This window comes from Nylanderia fulva, unplaced genomic scaffold (assembly GCF_048542155.1).
Source record: "Nylanderia fulva isolate GAGA-0341 unplaced genomic scaffold, ASM4854215v1 Scaffold22, whole genome shotgun sequence".
In the NCBI taxonomy this organism is placed as follows: Eukaryota; Metazoa; Arthropoda; class Insecta; order Hymenoptera; family Formicidae; genus Nylanderia; species Nylanderia fulva.
In genome coordinates, this window is record NW_028190285.1 from 146,220 (window position 1) to 171,011 (window position 24,792).

Sequence of the window (24,792 nt, forward strand, 5' to 3'; positions counted from 1 at the left end):
TATTTCAATACATGCATTTCACTTTAAGAAAATTTTAATTGCAGACTTAAACACAAAAACATCTAATGTTAAAAATAATTAGAATGTTGCTATAAATTAATTCAACAATTATTTTATTCGACAATTTTCATATAAAGGAATGAAACGGTTTGTCATGAAAGATGGGATCGTATATTATAAGATATTCTTCGTATCTTATAGTTCACGCATATACGCCTAGAAAGATACACAAATACACATCTGTTACAAATGAAAAACGCACCTCATCGGTCCGTGATAATAAGAGTCAGACAAAAAAGATCGCCGAATCTCGAATCTCAGGAATCAAGTTGTCAAGTAAGCTTGCCAGAAAGATGTGGTGAATCGAAATTGCTAAGAGCAGCGAAGTATAAGGGCAGCACATTTCTCCACTTCCATTTTCTTTCTCGTTTGTCAGTGCTTTACCCTCATTCGTTTCTTTCTTCTTCCTTTTTATTCCCTTTTTCTATCTGTTACTTTTTTTATTGTTCATTCTCATTCTTAATTTTTCTCTCTTTTCTTATGTTTCTCTAGCTCTCTCTCTCTCTCTCTCTCTCTCTAATTCTCTCTCTTCCTCTCTCTTTCTCCTCACTTTCATTCGGTCGCTCGCTTCATTCTATAGCGGGTGTCTATCGATCGTGTCGGCTCTATAAATAGACGCGCGGGACATCGACGGTATTTAGCATTTCGCAATGAACTACTTGCACATCGCCTGCGTGTAGCTCATATATATATGACAAGTGGATGACACGATGTCTCCCGTGCTCCCCTGCAGGGAAAAGGTGACGGCCGCGTGGGACATCGTGTAAACGCGACTGATGCCCTCTTACGTGACGTTTGTCGTCCTATGCCGAGGATTCCGTCCTGACAATGCATTTCTTTATGACTGACATGTTGACGAATGGCAAATGGTTACGATGTTGAGTTTCCAATGCGAAAGTGTTCGATTACGTTTCATCTTACAGTAGGGACTGCGAATCGATAACTTATCGATTATTGACTGTAGCAATTATATATTATAAACGATAATAACGATAAAGGATTAGATTAGTGCATAATTGTGTTGCTTACGTTTTCACTCAATTTTAATGATGAAGTAATTAAATCTATTTTTTGTTATTTTTATTTCGTATTATTTTTGCTCGCAGAGAATAATTAAATTTTAATTACAAATAAAAATAATTTCGTCCAATTTAGTAATATTAAAAATTTCATTACGAGTAAAATGTTCATGTTAAATTCTGTAAATTTTTCTTAAGCGCTTGTTAGAGTTACAGCAGGAGCAAAATTTTAGAAACTTTCATGTTGTCAATAAAAATTCTGTTCACAATTTACATGACTTATCTTAGAGTAGAGTTTTGTTAAATAATTGATTCCATTAATTTTAGACTGACAAATCTTTTTGCTCTTAATGAATTATGGATTATGTTTCTGTGAAGACTTTAATATTCATAGAGATGTAAAGAAGGATTTTCCTTTGTAATTCAACTGTCAAATCTTGGCTCGACTATCATCGTTCGCATCTTGTTTGCGCTCTTCTGCCGTTTCCATAATTTCTTCCGTAATGGCCGAGATCTCTCAGTTTTTGAGGAGTCGGTTACTATGCATCTCTCCTTTCCTCTCATTTGCCACGCTGCATATTTCTCTTGATTACTGATTTATTACCGCCTCGTTACACAGGAAAATTAATTAAGCTATCCCCTTAAGCAAACGGTACATTGCGATCGTACCAGAAAAGAGATAATTTGATTAAAAAGTATCGCAAAATGCGTTCAACTTTACAAGAGAAAGGCAATCAGATTTTTGAAATTAAAAATGTGAGTTACTCCAAAATGTTAATGTGTCATTATCACGTTTATTTTTATTCAGCTTTACCTAGATATTATGTCTTTGATTTAGACTTTTCGCTCTTTCGCGTTTTGACATTTCTTCGTACCGATTTATATATATATATATATATATTAACATATATTTTTAAATAGATATAGTGCAGTAGAATTCAATAGATTTGCGAGAGATCGTTGCAAACATGGGTGTCATACGGGTGAAAGTTCGCACAGACGGAAATGGAAACAAAGCGTGGAAACTTCATAGAGATGCATAGAGATGAAGCGTGGGCGACGATCGAACTCGACACGATTAAGGCCGAAATCTTTTTTCGGGAGCACGGAACTGGAAACTTTGCGTTGATACGGTTCGCCCGCGTTCTCGAAAGGACATATTTGATAATGTCAAGCTCGGTTGATTCTTCGAGATTCGTGGCATTAATTAACGATGCAAGTTTCATAGTCTCGTAAGGAAGTTACTTGGACTTACAATTAGTTAAGATTTATTTTCCTCACAACTCGCTCCTTTGACATAAGATATTCTGAAATTGGAGAAGGCGAGAATGTCACAATATATATATATATATATATATATATATATATATATATATATATATACACATATATATTTACATATACTTAAAAAAATTAAAAAAAATTTTTAAAGATCATTTTGTATTCATAATGTGTAGTGTGACATTTGTGTTTGATATAGACGGATACAAATATTACAACTTTTTCATTTCAATAGGAATTACATTAAATCAAATTAATTATTCTGAAATTTCAGGCTTAAAGGATTTTCAAAAACATGAATATGCTGCATAAAATGTACACTCGCGATTTTGAAATATATTCATGAAAGGCATAGTTATATCTCATTAAAAAAATATTAGCATGTGCGTAAACCCAAAAAACGATATATATTAGATATAAAGAAGATATTAAATGAATAAAATAAATATTAGGATTCTGTTTGAATTTTTTACTGATACACTTAATCTTAATGTACGTATTTAAAATTGAAATACCTGTTTAGTTTTTATATTGTTTTCAAGAATTTAAAATTGCATGTAGTATATATAAAGAATTATTAAATTAATATATAATAAATAATATATCTATATTTTCATGCAAGCACGCAGGTAAAACTTTTTTTTAAAAACGAAGAACGTTTATGTTATGTAATATCTGGATGTATTTTTCTAGAATATAGAATTTTTTTACATCTGTACATTGATACAATATAATCTCTAGTTGAGCACTTGCGTCCGGCACGTTCACGCGTATATATTGTATCTTCCGTGTACCTGTATATACAATATTTGTATCCCTCGTACCAATCGTGACTTGAATATCCTCATTGATATTGGTTTTAAAGGATCCTTTCTCTCTCTCTCTTTCTCTGGAACCACCTCATATTTCATATAAATAATAAACATTGATTGTGCGTTGTCGTTGGGATGATCCAAAATTTTAATTATATATTTATATAATATAAAATTATATATATACACATAACATTTTATTGTTAATATTATACTTTGTTACAATAAAATGTAATGAAATGATACATTTTCTTAAATAGATCTTTTATATTTTGTAGAATTCAACCATTTTAAACAACTTAATTTTTAATTTTTATGTTACAAAGAATTATTTAATGTTAAATATTTTAAAAGATCAAAGATCTACTTAAGAAAATATGTATATCAAAGTTTCATACATTTTACTGTAATTTCAGTACACTGTAACTTCAGTACACTTTACTGTGTAAGTGGCGTATAATAAACTTTTAGCAACATACTACATCTACAACATAACATGTCTATAAACTTACGACATTAGTTTAATCGTGTTTTATCAATTGCTGCGTTTATAATTTACACTTGACATTTCATATTAGTATATTCTAAATTTTACAAGAAAAATCTCGAGCTATGGATAATTACTTTTGACTGGCGTCTACCAGATCTTTTGAAACTCGATACCCATCAAGAAACTATTTGAGTTGAAAGATGCGCGTAATCCTCTTTTGCTATTGATTGGCATACAGCTCGTTGCCGTGGTTACCAAAAGGTTGCTACAATCCTTTCATCAGGAGCCATTTATTGGATGAACATTACCCTTCTTGAGTTCATAAGTTAGCGATATTAGAAAAATCTGGAAACAACGCTCGCAACGAAGCGAGTCGCGATACGGAATGAATTGTTCGAATAGATGGGGCGAATTTAAAGCTCACATTCCTTCAAAGCCAACACAAAGCTTTACAACCAATGTATTTTAAACGTATTTGAATAAATTGCGCGTGAAGGTACTGAGCTGCTCAACGAAAGTATTTGCCATCAAAATGCATTATTTATACGCAACTCTGTTATATTCACTGTATCGACGTCACGTAATGCATCGTGTTGGATTTAATAGAATGTAGTTTTCATTTCTCCACGAGTCAAACAAAAGCAACAAAATTTATCTACTTTGAGAAGCTACCTCTGTTGTATAGTGGCATAGTTGGCAGGAATATGTGTTGGAAGCTGTAAAAGTCCGATTATTTTTTAAATTATTAGCTATGGGTCGTTCGTCGGAAATACAAAGTTAATGAACAGTTCTGATCTCTAAATAATTTCGAAAAATTTAATTTTTAATTTCTTAAGTACATTAATTAAATAAAAACAATGTGGATATTTGTTTAATTTTATTAATGGCTAATATGCTACTAACGAATAAGTTATTTGATTAAATTATAAAAAAATTAAATCAACTTGATCTTTTTTTATGCTACTTTAAATGATTATAAATTTCATTCAGTAAATGTATATCTTCGTGTTTTTTGCAATATACATTATATTTATAGGAGTTTAGCCAGGGAACAAGAAATATGAGAAACATGGAGTTTTTATAAAAACAGAAAACAGAAAAACAATAGCTTGGAACGCAATATAAAAAATTAAATCTTAAGTAATAAAAAAATTTAATAACATATTTATATAGTAAGAAATTGTTTCTTAAGAAATTATTGTTGAGAGTAGCATTTTGTGTCTCATTAATTTTTATTTATTTACGATATTTTCATATCACATGTCAAATCAGAACGGATTTAATCGCATAAAGAAATTGAGAACATGACAAAATGTCATGAAAAATTCATTATGAACATTATGAAAGTCTACACAGAGCAATTCACAATACATATTTTCTATACAAATTTAATATATTTCTTTTTCGCGAAAGCATCTCTTTTCTCTGGGGAGCTTTACAAACCATTTCTTTCTCTAGATATCAAGAAATCATATAACTTTGAAATTGATATTCTTATATATTCTATATAGAACTTCAGAAGTAGACAAATTTTTTTATCGAATATTAATAACAAAGAAGTGACTAACAGGTCGTTATTGTTGATCTGACGCGCGGCTGAAATGTTTGTGCAGTTCGCTGCAGTTTGTGCGCAAACATATCCCGCGTCCGACGTGGGTACACACAGTAGCAACACACGTCATGCGTCGGACGAAGTGGGACGTCGAAATCAATCGAACAAGCGAATTATTGTCCGGACAATATGCGTGCATTCACGAGCTATATTCCGCAAACAGCCTTATCATGCACAAATCATAAGGATCTGTTCTTAGCCAAGTAAAGGGGGATTTCTATGCTTCATTATATATAAAATTTTAAACGTAATATATTCTATATATATCTTTAATATTATAAGTATATTTTTTTTCTTGTGTGGTCTTTATCCTCTTTTTATTATAACACAGATTATTTATAACAAATCTATTTGTTATAGCATGAAAACTATTTTCAGATTTTTATACATTACTGTGTGTAATTTAATTATAGAAAATACACAAATATATTTATTTATATAAATCAAATTATTTTATATTTTCTGTATAGGTACAAGCTGAGATGCAAATATAGGTGAAATACTAAAATCGATATATGAACAATTAAATTATCTTTTAAATTATTTCATAACACAATTTTTGTATATATTATTTAATTGAATATAATTTAGAAATAGATACACTTAACTATTTTCTATTTTAAATATTAAAATAATTTGAAAAAAATTGATAAAAGAGTCAGAATATTTTTTGATTAAACGAGATGATATATTAGTAACGCCATCAAATTAATATTTTGGCAAATCGTAATTTTTCGTAATAGTTAAATATAAGTTAAATATAATCATCTTAATGTTTGTATATAGTCTGTATAATATATGTATAATAATGGAAACAGCTTCATCAAGAGTTGTTCGTACAGTTGTATACAGACTAAATTATATTCACGATAACAGGAGGATCCGGATTGCCTTTGGAATTAGCTTCAAAGTTGATTTCAAGTTTAGGCATCTTTCTTATTACGTCTACAAAGATTTCCTTTGAGGGAATAACCATTGCAATCGATATTTGTGTTTTAGATGTGAAAAACATTTTCAGAGTTTGCACGAAAACTTGGAACGTTTCAGTTCAGTTTCAGATGACTGCTAGAGTTGTCGCGTATTCTTCAACCAGTTCCTTGTTAGCTTTTCCCCATTGCCCGAGATTAAAGTTTCTCGTTTTATAAGATATTTTCTTTTAAAAAATCCATCCGAGATTTCAAATCAATCGGTGCAAAAATTATTCACGTGCCAACGTGCGTCATTCAATTTCTCTCTATGCTCAACAGTGCATTTACGATTACGGCAATACGTTAAGCAAGAAAGAAGGAGGGAGAGTAAACGCAGATGCGGTTGGAAATTCAAATAAGAACGAATAAATGCGCCGCGTGCGAACACGAATAATGGAAACAGCTATCAAGAGTCGTTCGTATCGAAATTTTAAATTTCGTATGAAGTTGCGACGCTTCAATAATTAAGCATGAACTTGAGTTAGTGTTTAAATGTACTCGTAACTTACCATTTGTTCATTATTTATTCTTAGAAGAATTTTTTAATTTTCCTGCAAAGCAGTAACTGTATTACGTAATTGAACTGTATTGTATATTAGCAATATAAGATAAGTCAAAATAAAAGCTGATTTACTTATTGGAAGCTTATAATTCGTACGTTCATTTGATTACAATAAAGTTTCAAACGATATTATCAAATCGGAGATATAACTTAACAGAAAACAATATTATCTGTATGATTTTAAATAACAAATCATTATTTTAATCTTTTTTTTATTTAAAGGCTAGAAGTCTGATATGTCATAATTTTTTAGTACTTTTTTTCTACTCCAATTTACTGAGAAATGTAATGATAATAAGCGAATATATGTAATATATCTATACATGAGAAGGGGAAACAAAAAGAATTTTTTTACACACGTCTTTCTATGCAATATTTGTTTTATTTTTAAAAACTTAAAAAAAAATATTTTATAATATAATGTAATATTCTACATATTGTAATATATTCTATTTTTTTCTTTCTCTTGTGCTTTCCCTTTAAAATTTTTCTTTTTAATATAAAATAATATTGCACAACATAAAATGTAAAAGATTTTTTACATTACTTACATTCCTCTAATATGCATATAGCACGTAAACAGTAATAATAAAAAATAGGTTCAGAGGCAGAGGATTAAAAAAAAAAAAATAAACTTAAAAAATCAATTCTTTATGCCAACAAACACAGATTTGATTATATTTTAAATAAACTTATGAAATTATTTTTTCTACTCAGACATTGTAGCGCATTCGTGGAAGGGATTATTAATTTCTTCCAGCGAGATTATTTCGACGGGCAAAAAGGGGAAAAAATTACAGTGGGGTGAAAGTGACCTCTCTTCCCTAATCTCTCTCTTCTCCCGGTCCTGCGAGCAGATGCGAGCACCTGCCGAAGAAAGAAAAAGATAAAGAGAGATGGCACGTGGAAACAAGAGAGCGAGAAAGAGAGAAGGGAATATCTCTCAGGAGAAATCCCGTAATCCGTGCGCGTTAAGCGCGTGCAAAAGCGCCAGGCCACCCCTGCTCGAGGTTGCGGTGGGTGGCGGAACTACGAGGTGGTGACCAAGGAGCCACAGTTGGTTGCGGGCTGTCGCCCTGAGAACAACGCGCGCGCTTCTGCGTCTCTCACGGCACGCGACCTCGTGATCGCGTGATCGTAGGAACAAATCTCTCCCATCGCATCGCAAACGAATCGTGCTGGCCGAGTTTGCGATCGAGTTGCAATCCATCAGTCAGCTCTCGCCAAGGTCAGCACGCGGACAGCGGAACAATGACAGGGTGCGCGACGTTGATGTTGTGCCCGTCAGCACGTCGGTTCTGATCTTTAATCAGTTTCTAAATAGCTTCCCAACGGTGTGCAACGCGACGAAAGGAACATTTTTTCGCACAATCGCTTAGGCGATATCGGCGAAATGAATCGTGGGAGGAACGCCGCGAATTACGGCTACGTGATAATTGCTTGTTCCAGATGGGTGCGGTAAATTGAATCGTGCGATTTTGTGCCTCTACTGTGTTTAAATATTACGTTTTATAATTCATTATCTCAGCGAGAAATTCGGAGCGCGAGGAAGGAAAGGTCGTTTCGCGAATGACCTCATATCTGGTGGTGGTCGATATATATAGGTTCTGGTAAATCACTTGCAAGGCTTGGATATATTAAGTAATAACTGATTTATGAAACTGATACCGAGAGAAATTTATTCAAATCCGAAATGGTGGCGCTTTAGTCATGGTGTAGGATAAGCGAGGTCAAAGGGGTCACTATATCGCGAACGAGGAACGAGGAAAAAAGAATCGCTCCGCAAGCGGAGCGGTCCCTTTGAAATTGCGAAAGAACGAAATTGCCTTTTTTTAGCTCGTCAGCAAGTTCAGTAGTGTGTGACAGTTTCTGGATAATTTCGTTGAGCGCATAGAAATAAGTCATTCCGGAGTTAATCGCTCTTTAACGTAGCGCAATACAAGGTAAAGAAAAAAAAACGACAGTTTTCGACGCGGGAGAAATAATCTCATTATTAATACAAACGCGCGCGTATTAAGTTGATCAATTTAGCACAGATCCTGGAGAAAGAGAGAGAGGAAGAAGGAGAGCGAGAAGCGAAAAAAAAACTGAAAGTTGAACGAGCGATTAATCCTCGTCTCGTTGCGAAACGACATAGCGAAAGATCAGAAGGCGCTCTCCAACTTTCCTGTCGCCCGACGAATAATTGCGTTTCGACCTACGGTTCGGCAGGTTCATTGTCGCGTCCGAAACTTTATAATCGAGGGTGCACACGTGTGCAGAACGTGTTCGCGCGACAATCTAGCGTCACGCGACATGCCGAGAGAAGTTTGCACTGAAGTTGTTGGAGATCTCCCGGCAATCTAGTCATCGTCTTTCGCTATAATTCGCTCTTATGCTAGAGAAGCTTAGAAGAAGTTGCCCGTTGAGACATGAAACATTGTTAACACCGCGTGATCATGTCAAAGTGTTTCGTCAAAGGCTTTGACGACGTTCAAGAGGAATCAAGGTTCCGATTTATGGCGCGCGAATCTCTGTGCGCTACACTGCACAAACATTGGTGATTCTCTGTGATTTCAACGTTAACCTCAAGAGCAATAACGAAGCAATCATAATGTGTATTAAGGAAACCGACATTGTTCCACGACGATCGCGACGAGTCGTTTCTCTCAGAGAAGATCGACGAAGATCGTAAGAAATATTCTCGAAAATTAACCAACCGCCGAAGATTTCTCCTTTCCGTTAAGCAAAAAAATTGCGAAGATTTTTGATGCGAATAAATAATTAGACTGATCGTGAGACGAAGAAGAGACAAACGAATCACATACTTATATCTTCTAATGATTCTTTTCGAGTAATTCTCGATCGGAGAATGAAAAGTTGAAGACGACGACACGGTTTTTTTACCGGTAGAAAAATCGGAAATATCATCATACAGATACGCGATTATTCTAGGAACACTTTGGGAAGGCGAGGAAAAACCTTTGCAACGGCGCGAAGTGAGATTAGGAGAGCGACGGCGTTGTTTCTCGAGAAATGAGTGACAGGTAGATGAAAGGCAAAGAGCCTTCGTGCGACTGCGACATAAACGAGCCACGAAAAGGATCACCGTCGTGCCGTGTCGTGAAAATAGGCCGAATACATTTTCGAGCGATGTCGCTCGACATGCGTTTACTTGTGTTCGAACGAAGATAGGAGAGACACTTGCCGAAAGAGAAAGGAGACTCGAGGGAGTCGCGCGTGGGCCCGGAAATCCATTACTATATTAGCCTGAATAAATACTCGAAGGATTTTCCCCTAGGTAAGATAGATCGCGAGGTCCCAGCAGTCTGCTCGACATCCATCTTCCAGAGGACCGAAACTGCGGATATATCGATTCTCTCTCACTTCTCCTTCCATCTATCTTTCTTCTCTTCTTCTTCCTCTCTTTTCTCCGATATTGTTATTTCGTTCTCTATTTTCCCCTCTACTTGATTTCTCCTCTACGTCGAATATCCCACGTATCCCGAGTCGCTCGAAGAGTTATGGTCGTTCATATCGCGGATATTATGCACAACCCGACTGTCGAATGTCCGCATCTGACATCCGCGATCGTTTTATCTCGCTCGAAGGCAACAGCTTCAACGAATGCGACTCCATCGGTCCACGAAATTAAGCGAAATCGGCCCGGATGAGATTATCGAAGACAGAGAGAGAGAGAATTAGGTCAGAATGATGTGAATGTATGTTCGTCAATGCATCTGGTAAAAGTAATGAGATAGGAACAAACGTGACTTGAGAACAATTCAATGCTTCGTTGATCGATCAAAATCTCGAAATACCGAGAATTTTCGGGAATATCCGGAAACGACGATTAAGGATGTCTAACGTGGAAGGGTACGTCGCTCTACGTCTTAGACGCGATCGACAATTTCGGCGACGACGGCCAGGTCGGATAATCTTACCGACGACATCCGTGCCGTGAAATCGTAATGTTTAACGTGAAAGAAAACGACAGGATCGCAGAACGAATTCGATCTCTCTCCTTCTTGAAACTTCACGATGAACGTCAACCCTGATACGATCGCGGATTAAAACGATGGCAGAGTAATCCTGCCATTGTCTGTCGCGATCAAGATGAAACCCGACGATTCACTAGGGAACGACGTGACGGGTTATTAAACGTCGAATAACGTCGCGCGATTCGGTGGGGATTCACCCGAACTCGAGTTCGCATCTCGCGCAGGCACTCGGAACATTGTCGTTGTGTGAACGCGAATTTCGGTGACTCGGTGATCGATCGGGACCATGGACAAGCCGCGTGATCGGGCGATTGTCCGGCAGACGAGGAGCCGCTCATCGACCGTAATCGGAAAGTTAGAGTCGGAATGCTGCACGCTGTTATGCTAGGTAGCGGTCCAGGACGGGGGAGACGCGAGTGGTATCCAGGATTTTATCTTCAACGTCGTCGTATCGGCTGCAGAATGAATCGCGGCGAGCAGGAGACACTCTTCCGGCAGAGTCGGCAGATCACGCGGATTGTACCTTCCCGCGAAGACCTCGTTTTGAGCGTTCTCAAGTCGCCGATCAATCAGCAACAACAGCAACAGCAGCAGCAACAGCACCTGCAACAGCAACAACAACAACAAGTACTACAACAGCCACTACAACAGCCACAACAACAGCCACTACAACAACAGCAACAACAACAACAACAACGACAGCAGTATCGGCAGTATCCGTATCAGTCGCAAAGCCAGAGTCACTTTAACTGCCAAAGTCGTCCAAATAATAAGAGGTGCAATCATCCAGGTATACGAGATTAAAATTCTTGTAGGCGCGCGTAATTCCTGCTCGTTTATCGCAAATCCCGGCTGATTTCGCGAACAAACGTGACGACAGCGCACGCGCTGACAGTCGTGAGGAAGAAGTGTAGCGTGGAGTGATCGTTATACTAGATCACGTTGCATTTGTTGCATGCATCACGGAATATTTATATCCGTGATCCGTCGTTTTTCCCGCGATGTAGATTAGCCATCGATGTCGTGATTAACTGATGATTTCTTGTTCTTTCTTTCTCTCTTTCTTTTTCTATTCGGGAATTCCAATTCCTCAGTTCTATACAGTTCAAAAAGAAATAAAGAAAATCGATTAAACTACATTTAAAGTTAATCTGTTGTTGAAACTGGCCGAATCGCGAAGTTATATAATAGAATACAAATGTCAGAGCTCTCTCTGACTCTTTTAATTCTTTGAAAAAAAAATTAAGAATTTAAATTTATTATGCAAGAATCTTGTTTAAAATGTATATGTATGTGAATATACTACGTGCTATGTTATATTATTATATGACTAAAAACATTTTTCCTAGCATAATTTTTATCAATATTATATCTTTTTTGCAATATTCTAAAAGCATATTTAAGAACACTTTTTGTCAAAGAGAATTCATATGCATTCTCTACAATATATGAATTTTTTCATTTAATGTTAACATCGCACGTAGTAATATAACGTTTGTTACATTTTTCACACATTGGCCTTTATATAATATAAAAAGGAACGCCTAACGCGGCAGTGCATATCTTTTTGCGCAATGGATATGAATATTAAATATACATATATTTCTTTCGATCGAAAGCGAGGAGATTTGCGTAGCACGCGAATTTGTGCGATCAGCTTAACGGAGAGGCAGATTTGAAGAAGCCTAATTTCTGCTCTATCAGAGAGAGAGAGAGAGAGAGAGAGAGAGAGAGGAAGAGAGAAAAAGAGAGAGGAAGAGGGAGAAAGAGAAAGAAGAATATTACTGCGCTCGATACTCGAGGCTCGATTCACGAGCAGTTGGATCCGTTATGAGTTTTATAATGTCTCATCGTCTGAAAGATAGAGACAGAGAAAGAGAGAGGAAGAGAAATGGTTGCTTTTATAAATAGAGCTCCGTCGACAATTCATTCGTGTTAATGCACAAGCGCGCAAATCGGATTTGTGGTTTCCATTGTTCCGGTCTTCTCGATAATTCCGTGTTTACATTCCGTATATCATGTCCGATAAATGTTACAACACTACAATATTTTGCACGTAATTATTAATAATTTTTTACATGTCGAAAATTTTTAAAAATATTTAACGATAACTCGAAGGTAGCAAACGACATTTTAAATTAAATGTTGCACAAACAAATTCGCGATTAATTTTTTTTGAAAGCTAAAAGAATTAATATTTTGCTCGAATCTAAAAATATGAAATTAATTAATCCTTTTCGAATCGAAAAAATTGATATTACTATTTAGATTAAAATTTAATATTCGTGGCATTAATTCAGATATGGAACATTAATCACACACAGTTTTACTAAACACACATATACATATACACAAATGATATTTGCGTTTTTGTTCGAGACAATCAATTCGGTTTTCTGATAATCTATTCGGTTTTTCTCCGTTACTCTTGGAGATTAAACGAATTTCCACGTTGAATCATTTGTTTTGAAAAAGCTGAGGGAAGAACTTGTAGCTCCAGTAATCTGGTCTTTCGCTGTGGCGCCTTATTTCTTTAGAGCACCTCTTTTGGAAAGAACTACAGAATCGATGAGAATATTATTATCCTGCAGGATACACACACAATATGAAAATATAATATTTTTTTCCGGTTACATATAAATATAATTACAAAAACATATATACAAAATTCAGGTGTCTTTTCTGTTCGATCTCTGTAGACGATTTAAAGAAAGGAGGAAACGTTCAAAATAATTAGAGAAGAATTTAAGTACAAGTTTGTGGTAGCTAATGTTTGCATCTAGTTTTTCTTGGCTCTTTTCATATCTGATTTTGTATTTATATATTTATCAGAGCATTTTTTATTTATTATTCTTATTAAAACTTTATACATTACATTTTGTTACATACAAAATTAGATATGTTTTTAGAAGCCGTCATCTGCTAATATGTATTAAAAACTTATTCATAATTTATTGAGTAAAATTACTCTAACAATTTCTTTTGCAATATATTTCTTTTATAAAACGTCAAATAATTTGAGACTCGAAATGTCCACTTTCCCGGCAAGTAAATATTATTGAGATATTGATAATATTCTATAAGCGATAAATCGATAGATAAACAACAATGTAAAGAGAAGCAATTTTATTTCCTAACATTATTTATAAAGTCGATAAATATTTCACTAAACTCGTTTACGGATATGTGCAAATTTTTTCGTATATGTCATGCATAATTTTATGTTAATTTCTCTATTATCCTTTATATTATAAAATATTTACTCCTACATTTAATTTCATTTTAACGGGGTAAAGTGAATTTTTTGTAAACGTGTCGCGCGCAAAATTGCACATAAATTACCCGGAAAAGTCTCCCTCGAATCAAAATTAATATGTAATTAAAGAAATTTAAAGTTTTGCTTAATTTTTTTTTTCGTTTATTTCCATTATAATATTTTTTACATTTTTTTCTATTCATAAAGTACATTTAACAGCTGTTATTATCGATTATATTTTGTAAATAGGCTTTTACTTCATAAATAGGTTTCTCGCTCGCACGAGAGTATTCACGCGCATATTATGCGGCGAGATATTATTCCGCGGTTCTCCAGTGGTTAGAATTGCAAATGCCTCACTCTGGCCACGTCAAATATTTGAATAATTTTCGCTCGACAACTGATCTATCTATTTACCGTCGGCGAATCATCCAAGATTCATCAAAATCGAGAGTTTGCTCATTGATATAATTATCTCAGAATATAAAATTAAATTATCTTTCGATTATGATACAACCAACATCATCAGATTATCATAATAATTAAAAAAGAACATGAATAATTCACGGAACAATGTTTATTACAATATCCGAAACGACTCGCTGTACATAAAAAAAAGAAAAGACATTTCTCGTCACGTTATCCGCGAGCCTCGAGGATCAAGCAGTAATCGAGCAGCGCGATGAAGCATAGCAATCTCTGGGCCGAATGTAAATCCTGAAAATGCCCAGGTGACGCGTACAACAACGAGAGTCTTCCACGAAGCAAGGACCAATGCTCTAGGCACGCGGAAAAGCGGTGCAGCACCGCGGCCGCCTACGCTGCCCTTCAGGGCAGCGAGGACGAGCTCGCGGCCGAGCAGGGTCTCGAGACGGAGGACACCGCGTTGAAGACACCCGGCAGCGAGACCGAGGACACCGAGGACAACGGCGCGAACGCGGAGGAGCCGTCGTCGCCGGCGCACCGATTCACCTTCCTGCGTCGCTTCCGTTCGCCACGCTTCGGCGAAGCGCACCACAAGCGGGTGCCGACGCCCATGAAGCGGAAGTACCGGCGGAAAAAGAGCAAGGAGGACATCATTGACAATGAGGTGGCCGACGCCGAGACGGAGGAGCCGCCGAGTCCCGATCAGACCGGCATGCCGGATCCGTACTATCCGATCTATCTGCCGATCGATCAGGCCTTCAAGGCCAAGTACGTGTTCCATCATAAAAGGGGCAAGACCTTTCAGGAACGGCTCTACGTGTTTCTCGAACATCCCGGCGGCTGGCTGTGCTTCGTCTACCATTTCGCTGTGTGAGTATATCCGAGTTTGCGCGCTATAGAGAAGAGAGAGAACGAGCTACGCCATACCTTTGCGAATATTTCGTAGATATTCGTTACAAACGAAATGCTTTTGAATCTTACCAAAACGTGAAATTCATTTCAATTGCACCGAAACTCGAATTTGCTGTCTATTCTGGGAACTTTCAGGACGTGAGGGTAGCGCATGTGCCCGTTTGTTCCTCGTGTTAATAGCTAAAGAGACGTGAATGTGAAATACCACGTCAGGGAGATTCTCTTGTTTCCGTTCTATACGCAGACGATTCGATTTCGGCCTTTGACACCTGGCCATGCTCCAAATCCTCGACATTGTCAAGGATTTCCCCTGTTTCTGCAATCAAATGTTCTGCTCGCTCGAATCGCTGTCTCTACCCGCATTAAATTCTTGATTTCATCAGAGAACAGATTATTCATGTAGAATTTTATTGCTCATCGTCGGCCTGACTTGATAAACGATAAAACTAATTAAATGTCTGAGAATATCTTGAAAAGCATCTCCTTGCGAGACCGAGTTGATGCAAAAGGTTTTTTGATAAACTTCGGTACGATAAATTCGTAATTCCATGAGGTATAATTTGATATATCAAAGATATATTTTATACTAATTTCTAGAAGAGAAGTATACAAGAATTATAAAAATTACATTTAAAAATTTAAGTGAAACAATATAAGATGTGTTTCATATATCATAAAATGAAGAATTTCATATAAAATTTTTCATAAAAATATGAATAATTCTATAAAATATGAAGGATTTTGTAAAAATTTTAATTTCATAAAAATGTGTTTATTTGAATATTTTTTAAAAATAATATTTATTAAAAGTTATGACTAAATAAAATATCACATATATTATTTGCAAGCATTCAATGCTTATTTCAAAAAAACTACTATAATTATTTAAATTTCAAGACTAAAGTGCAACATTTATCTCTTTTATAGCTTAAAAATTATTAGGTCTATATCGCATTCTTAAATTTTTATATTCTTTATATATCTTTCATATTATATAAACAATTTCTAATCCATAATAATTATTTAGCAAGTGCAATAACTTTATCTGTATTTTTAGATCGATAAAACAATATATATATATATATATATATATATATATATATATATATATATAGATATGTACAGACCGTAACACTTAATAAATTACTTTATTATAAAATTCCTTTAGTCATGTTTTATACTATTAATTTGCATAAAATAAGTTTATCACACAAGATACGTATATCTGCTTTTATAAATTTAGCATCATATGTATGTAACATTAGTACTATTAAAGAAAGATTAACATATTAATTCGTTCTGGGTTTTAGTACGGAACAAAAAGCATGAAAGAAATCATTCTTTTATATGATATTTTTATGGTTGAATGTCGAAAGGAAAACGAATATATGTGGGTAATTTTATAACGTGAATAAACATTCGTGACCATACATGAAAATGTGTTTTCGTTATACATAGTTCTGCGATCGCGATGATAAAACCGATTAAAAGTTGTCAGGAAATGTGCCCCGAAAGATTAATATTTGCGCTTCAATTTCCATGAGTTAAGAATATTTGCAACACCTTGTGATAACATCTTTATTAATTATCGTTGCAAAAGTTTTTCCTGTTACCATCATCCTTACAAAAATTCACGAATCTCATTATTTATATTATGGTTTTTAGAGATATTAAAAAAAGTTCTTTGATATAGAGAAAATGTCACTAATATACAAAAAAAAATGGTAATAAAAATAGATCCAATCCATTATATCTATATCTTATAGTCTAATCATTTTTATGTGTTATCTTTAAAATATTAATAAACAGCATTACATATGCACATTCGTGTTTGTGACCTGCACACATTGATCGGTGAAGTATATTTACCTGAAATATGTGCCCTGGCGAGCATCATCCATCGAAAAACTTCACGAATTCGTGAATTATTCAACACGGGCTGTTTTTTATTTCTTCCAAACTGTCGCTACAACCTTTTAAATAATTCATTATTAAGACGTGGCAAAGTATCCGCAAACCAGATCGATTTTCGCAAATATAGCAAAGATTTTTTGTTTTTCTCATCTCGTCGATACTTCGCACTCGTTTTATTTTTTTTTGGTTCTAATGCGTGGTCGTTAAGTAAAAAGTTGGAATCATAATGTTTTTCTATATTTTTTTTTTCGTACGCACGAATAACCCACTTCTTGCGCATTATTTTCTGACAACAAATTTTTTGAAGAACTTGAGGGAAGAACTTTTTATCAGCAAAAATAGCATGTCACTATAATAATAATTAAGGACATAACCCCGTGAGAAATGAACACTATATTGTAGTTAAGCTAGAAAATATGTTTCATCAAATTTACATTTATATTTCTTATTGAAATTGAAATTAAAATCTGAAATATTTCCGAATTACGCGAATAATAAATAAGGGGATAAAAGTAAACTGATATCGCAAACTTGCACACGGTTATCTCCAAATTAATCGAGTTTATCTGAAAAATTAATATAGAGAAAAAGTATCGAATTAACCAAATAATCCGTAATATCATTTCATTTCTGCATTTCAACTGAAAGTTTAAAATTTACTGGCGTTTAGTAAATGTTCACTGTTTTGAATAAAGGAATAAGAATTGAGAAGGGAAATCTTATAAAAAATATAAAATATGCTCTTTATCCCGATAATCTCAAAGTATAAGAAATTAATTGTAATAGCAAAGATGCTAAAATATAACTTTTCTTACATAATACGAATCTCATAGATCCTATCAAATGACATAAGCGAAGCTGACTAACATCGCTATCAAAATTTATCGCTCAAAATGCTGGGAATAAAATTGACATTACCATTATCGACTGCCCCTGATATATATGTATTTAAGATATTCAAGATCTAAGATAGTTAAAAATATCTGAGAACTGTTTGTCACAGAAGACGTGCGCGATCGGTATTCTTATCTCTTGCATTTTATCGCACTACTTGGAGTACCTGATAATAAACCGCGCTATCGAACTTTAGAAAACGCGAAAGTCGAAACGCTACAGTCGGAAATTGCCACGGAAGTGTCTTTCATTTTCCGTATTCGATGGTACTGTCGTCATGTCGCATACGCCATTCATTTCCGGAAACATATATCTATTTGTCCTGCATACTGAAAATATATACTATATCCATATAATCCGTTGTTTATAATTATTTCTTGACAAGATGTATATCTTTTCGTTTGTTTTGTAACTTGCTTTGCAGATCTTAATTTTAAAGACAACAATATCCTATGACCTATATAAAAGAGATCATAATTAATTAATTAACTATTTATACATATTTATACATATATATTTATACAAAGATTTAGTTTTTTCAATATCACGCTCGAGTGATTTTATATTTTTATACATTTTTAAACTGCAATAACAAAAGTAAATATCTATTATACAAATATTGACATTTGAAAATAGAATTTTACAAAGCCATACTGGATTTTTTAAATGCATTTACGCATTCTTTCACAAAATATTAAATTTATAACTTTTGTTATAATTGGACAAATTTGTCAATAAAATAATCAACTTTCAAATCTTTCGCAAATTTTTTCATCGCACGTGGTCGTCGCGTATCTTGGCGACTAAATGTAATTTCTGTGTGGCTTTAATACTCCATCGTTTATACATATAATCGTTAAACGACCGACTAATGAAGTCACGTTGCACGAAACGCTGCTGTAAATATTTAATTGTCCGAGTGATCGTATTGATCGGCACTATAGTACCTGTTATCATCTATTATTGTACTATTACTAGCCCGCCAAAGCGCCTGAGAAGGAGGAGGTAAGAGGAATAAGAGTCATTCAATCTGGATTTCGCAGAGAACATTGCCTCCGTTTATACGTATTAATTGCATAACTGAAACTGAATATGGCAAATGCAAATATAATTCTTAATCATTGACAACATTAATTTTTTTATTTTAATTTTTTCTCTTTAATTCGTTTCAACTATTAAAAATAAGATGAAATAAAAATTCCAGAAATTAATTAAAGTCGAGAATTGAATACTATTATTAAAATTAAATGATATTTGAAAGAAGTTAGATTACATTTAAAATTCACAGTGTCAGACTAACAAGTTACTTTTTCTTCTCGAAAAACTTGATTTACATATTACTCAATTGGTTCATCGACTTTTGAAAATACCAAAGCTAAAGCGGATTGTCTTACATGGTCTATTGGATTAGATAAAAGAAATTTATCTTTAACAGAAGTAATTTTAATTCGACCGGCCTACTTTCAAACGGGCGTAAATAGCAGCATGTTATTAGGCCCAATGCATATGCAAGCTATTTGCGTGCGGCCTGTTATTTTTAGATGAAAATCGCGCACGCTGATGCATTGATATCGTGGCACATAATGACATCCGTGGAGATTACACATCACGTCGGAGAAAGTCGTTACTAAATTTTTTAGTAATTTAAATGCGATTGGAGAAGCGCGAATTCGAAGAAGATCAATTGAAAATCATCACGAACTTCGTACATATGTATAAAAGTAATAAAAAGGAATATTCCGATACGCCGATGTTCGGAATTTATTACGCGGAAATCATATCTAGATATAATGTGATTTCACAAAATTACATAAATTGTCATTTACGCGCATTAATATTATATTTTAATATCAATTTATTTAATTGATTAAATTTATTTTTGCAACAAAGAGATATGCCCCGTTGAGCTTTTAAATTTTTTAATTTGTTTTGGAGCAACATTATATCGATTGTATGACTATAATATTATTCGTGTATTCATTACTTCCTTTATCAATTAATTCGTTTAAGGGTGCAGCAACCCCGCACGCACATACTCAAATTCCATTTCCGAGAAAATGATTATTAAACGCAAACTCATATTTACGCGTCTATCGAGCGGATTGTGATCAGAGAAGTTTATGTTATTCCAAGCTTTTGAATCCATTTGTAATTAAACTGTGATGAGTATGAATAAACGACGCGATATGGGGTATGACGTTATTGCCGTAGGAACCGCACACGCACACTCTATCTCTCCCTGGATCGCATGTAGGTTAATTGATATGCAGGAGATGCACAATATGTGGGTGTACACGTTCAATCATTTTACATACATCTTTAGCCGTAAGCAACATATCGCGTTTCCTCTCGAACATTAATATCGATAATTAAATTTTGACATATTAATTCAGTCGATGTCCCGTAATAAATTCAACTTTTTTTCTATATAAAGATGAACATGTTTTTTAACGCGAAATATATTTTCTCTTTATATACAGAGGATGCCTAAAATCGAATTTTTCTTTTCAAGTTTCACACACTTGCTCAAGAGTAAAATTTGAAAGATGACGAGTTTAAGGACGAATAGACTCGAGATACGCTCGGATCATTATTTTTGTGTTTTACTATTCCGTGACATTTTTACAGTCAAATAAAAAGCGTGTTATTCACGAATAACGAGATATATCTGTCCGACACCCAGAAGATGGATGAGTTCCGAGCGATGCTCGAGGAAAAAAGGAGGAGTATGTTAGACAATTATCATAGTAGGTCGATGAAGGTGACTCGTGCAACTACGGAGTACTGTACATACATAACATCGGAATTATAGGCCCTCGACACGCTATCTTAAAGAGTATTACGCGGTGGCAATCGTCTGCCCGCCTTCGTTAATGCCGCGCGCTCGTGTTCCGTTGCTTAACGAGGCAACACGCTCAATAATAAATTACTTGTACAAACAAAGAGAGAGCGCACCGCTAGATCGATCGCTAGATCGTAGCAATTACCGGTCCCGTTCAAACCACAGATACACAAAGTTTGTCTTGCTGTCTCGCATCGTTTATTTTTCTTTTTCACGTCGTCGGTTCGATGCACGATGCACTATATCAGTCAGATAATGATTAAAAATTACGATGAAAATCGAGACATTTTTTAAAAAATAGCCACATCTCAGAAAAGCAACATTCTACGAAAGACTAGGATAGGAATAAATCTCTATATACATATATCGAGATTCCTCTTACGAACATTTGCTCTAAGCTGCGACTGAAATCCTACATTATGTATATAACCGCAAATTCAGTTGCACAGGGATTATATTTTATCTCTTGTAATATATTTAAAAATATACTATCTATTTTAGAAATTACTTTTGTGCACATTTTACAAAATATATATTAAGCTATAAAAGAAATATTAAAGAACTAAACTTTTATGTAGAAACACATCTATCTATTTTATTTATAATTGATATAATTAATCTTTATCAAATGTCTAGAAAATTGATTGCATGACATTCATGGTACTTATAGAAATTATTCATCTCTAGATTATTTATCTCTAAATAGTTTTTTAACATTATATATGTATACATTATATCATTGTGTTTAATTTAACTGAATATAATTATGCGCGCAAAACAAAATTATATTATTTTTTAGTGATAATATTTTTTGATAAATCTGAAACATTGCGACACCACGCATGTATAAAAATTATTGCAAGCAATACATAAAAAAAACTTAATTATGCAATGTATAAAATTTCAATATTTAACTCTTTAACAGAGAGAAAATGCGAACAAGAAAAAATAAAATTTTCTGCAAGAATCTTGATTAAAATATATCTATGCTTTTATTAGACGCGCACGTCTCCATACATCCGTCACGCTGCGCGTTTCGCGTGGGACTGATCACGTGATCATCAGTCTCGCAGTCGCGATATCTCGAAGTGGAATCAGTCCCGCGCAAGACGCGCAGTGCGACGGACGTAGGGGATGTACTAATATGATGGAAAGGATAGAAAGAGAGAGATGTCTTCGTTGGGTCCGGTTCATTCTTGGCTGTAAAGTTAGGTTTTACCGTCAGTTGGCGACACTACTGCGCAGTCTTGGGGTCGGTGGTGGGGATCAGTCTCCTGTGAGACAAGCAGCGTAGTGGACGTGTGGGACGCACGTGTCTAATGGAAAGGAATGGTGTGTGAGAGAGAGAGGGGCCGCTTCATTCTTGTTGTGAAGTTAGGTCTCGCCTTTAGATGGCGACACGCTGCTCGTTGTCAGAGTCTTGCGGTCAGCCGGTCCGTCTCGCGTGATACGTGCAGCGTATAGTGGATCTGTATATACAGACACAGACGGAGGCGTTACAAGTTACAAGGCGGTATGCAAATATACGCTCCAACGTAGTTTGGGGAAGGCGAAAATTTTGATAGTCTATTTTTTTATTATTTTTAAAGTTTTACAAAATAATGGATCCTTTGTCACTGGGGCGCACGATCAAATTCCAGCGTAGGAACGCCTAAAACTGTCGTAACGCCTCCGGACACAGACGCTCGAATCTAATAGAAGCGCATGTATTTTGACCGAAAGATTCTTGTAGAAAATTCTATTTTTTGTTCTCTGTCAAAAATTTAAATATTGAATTTTTATGCATTACATAATTAATATATTTTTATGCATGCATTGCAATAATAATTTGTATGCACGCGTTGCAATTTTTGAGATTTTATTATCAAAAAATAATATAACTGCTCCGCGCATGTAATTGTATTCGGTTAAATTAAATGAAACGAGAAAATTAAAAAATAGATGTTTTAGAGCTAATTCAAAATAAAAAACATTTTACTTTTAGGACATATATATATATATACATATATTAGAAGTAAAGTATTTTTTATATAGTTATTTTTTTCATAATAATTATTTTTATATAGGTTTGTAATACAATCCAGAATATATAGACACAATATATTATTGTTTACTTATTCACAATTAATTATTTTTAAGCGCAATATTTTAAAACAAATATTTTAATATTCCTGTGTACATTATGGTAAATATGCGTAATAATGTCATTTTTAATGAATAATTTATAAAATTAAAATTTGTCAAACCAAAACTTAATTCTTATGATTGTAATAATTATTATACATATTACGCATATTATCTTTTATCTTTAGTTTGTGTAATAATTTAATTCAAATATTTTAATTATATCAGTCATAATAAAATATTAAATATAAAAAAAGTAAAATAAGTAAACGAAAAACTTGTTATGTAAAAAATGATCGATTTTGCTAAATGTAGTTAATTCAACGTCATTTCTCTAAATGATTAATATATAATATATAATTAACATATAATTAATTTGAATTGAATAATAAAAATAATAGTAAGAACACATCGGAAAATCTGTGGTTTGTAGAGAATCTGATATTAAATTTCTAATAAATTCCACTGTATTTTTCTTTGAAAATTTCGTTCTCTTATGATTTTAACGGATTTCTTATCAAATGTAAGACGTAATATTATGAGAATATAGTTATATATATAACAAATATTTTCTATGAGTAGTTTTGTAGTATATCGCGGAACATACGCAATTTTGATCGATAAATATTACGAGCGAATAGACATATGTATTTTGATAATATTCTTGTGTAAGTTTGTTTAAGTATAAAGTTACGCTTCGTAATATCGGCAATCAGTAACGTAGCTGTCTAGTGTATCACGTTCCGTAGTTTGTCAAGTAATTTATCAGTTTAACTAAACTCCAGTGACATATAGTAGCACAACGAATAGCTTATCTTTTCGTGGGAAGAAAAAAGTAAGCTTAAGAGTTGTTTTCTATTATTACGAGAATCAAGACAAATTTATAAGTGACGCACGAGCTGGCACGCAATGCAAAGCATATACATTATATAATTATATAATGTACTTTATGTCATATTTCATTCATCAAGTATTCATCAAGCATTTTTTACGCGTAATGCTTATATCGGCTTATAAGCTTATACGCATTCATGTGTTATTATGTATTTATCAAGTTTGATCTAGATTATCGTTACTGAAGACTTATTAATCCAAATTTTACATCACAAAATAACATAGCGTTGCAAAACTATCACATTTCCTTTCTTGTTTATTTCGACACTTTATTCAGATTATCTTCAATGTTATTTATCAATTGTAATTCTCATTATATATTCGTGCAAGAAAACAGATTCCATTATCATGTAAGAGTCTGTGGCTGAAGGGAAGTATAATAGTTCCGGGGCATTTCTATACCAACTTTGTTCTTCGGTGATTATCATAAGCGCATCACGAAACGTCCGAAAGTTCGGTATATTCTTTTTAGTGGTGCAAGAATGGTTAAGTTTGAAGCCCTTTAAAAGGAGAGAATAACGGGCGAGCATTTGATGAAGAATCTAAAGTTGCTTTAAATATAAATCTGACTTTAATGTATGACGTTCTACGCTTCCAATTAATCAAGTTGTTCATCTAGATGAAATTTTATAATGTAAAACAAAGTTTTGTTCAGTTCGCCATATAATGCGGAGTGAAAAATTTTAAAGTTGCTGTTGATATTAATCTGACTTTAACGTATGATAACTTTCAATGTGACGTCTTAT

The 24,792-nt window shown here is 34.1% G+C and overlaps 1 protein-coding gene across 5 annotated transcripts in view; it reads left to right on the forward strand.

Moving 5' to 3' along the window:
- Nucleotides 1-24,792, forward strand: part of KCNQ (KCNQ potassium channel) — a 78,363-nt gene that overhangs the window by 23,379 nt on the left and 30,192 nt on the right. For 2 of the 5 annotated variants that reach the window (XM_085482868.1, XM_085482869.1), the window contains exons 1-2: nucleotides 7,653-11,574; nucleotides 14,772-15,336. The exons of 2 other annotated variants lie outside the window; for them this stretch is intronic. In XM_085482868.1, the coding sequence (XP_085338994.1) occupies nucleotides 11,151-11,574; nucleotides 14,772-15,336 (989 nt within the window). In that variant the 5' untranslated portion in view covers nucleotides 7,653-11,150. Of the gene's footprint in view, nucleotides 1-7,652; nucleotides 11,575-14,771; nucleotides 15,337-24,792 lie in introns of those variants that run through there. One more of the 5 variants, XM_085482870.1, reaches the window with a different exon arrangement.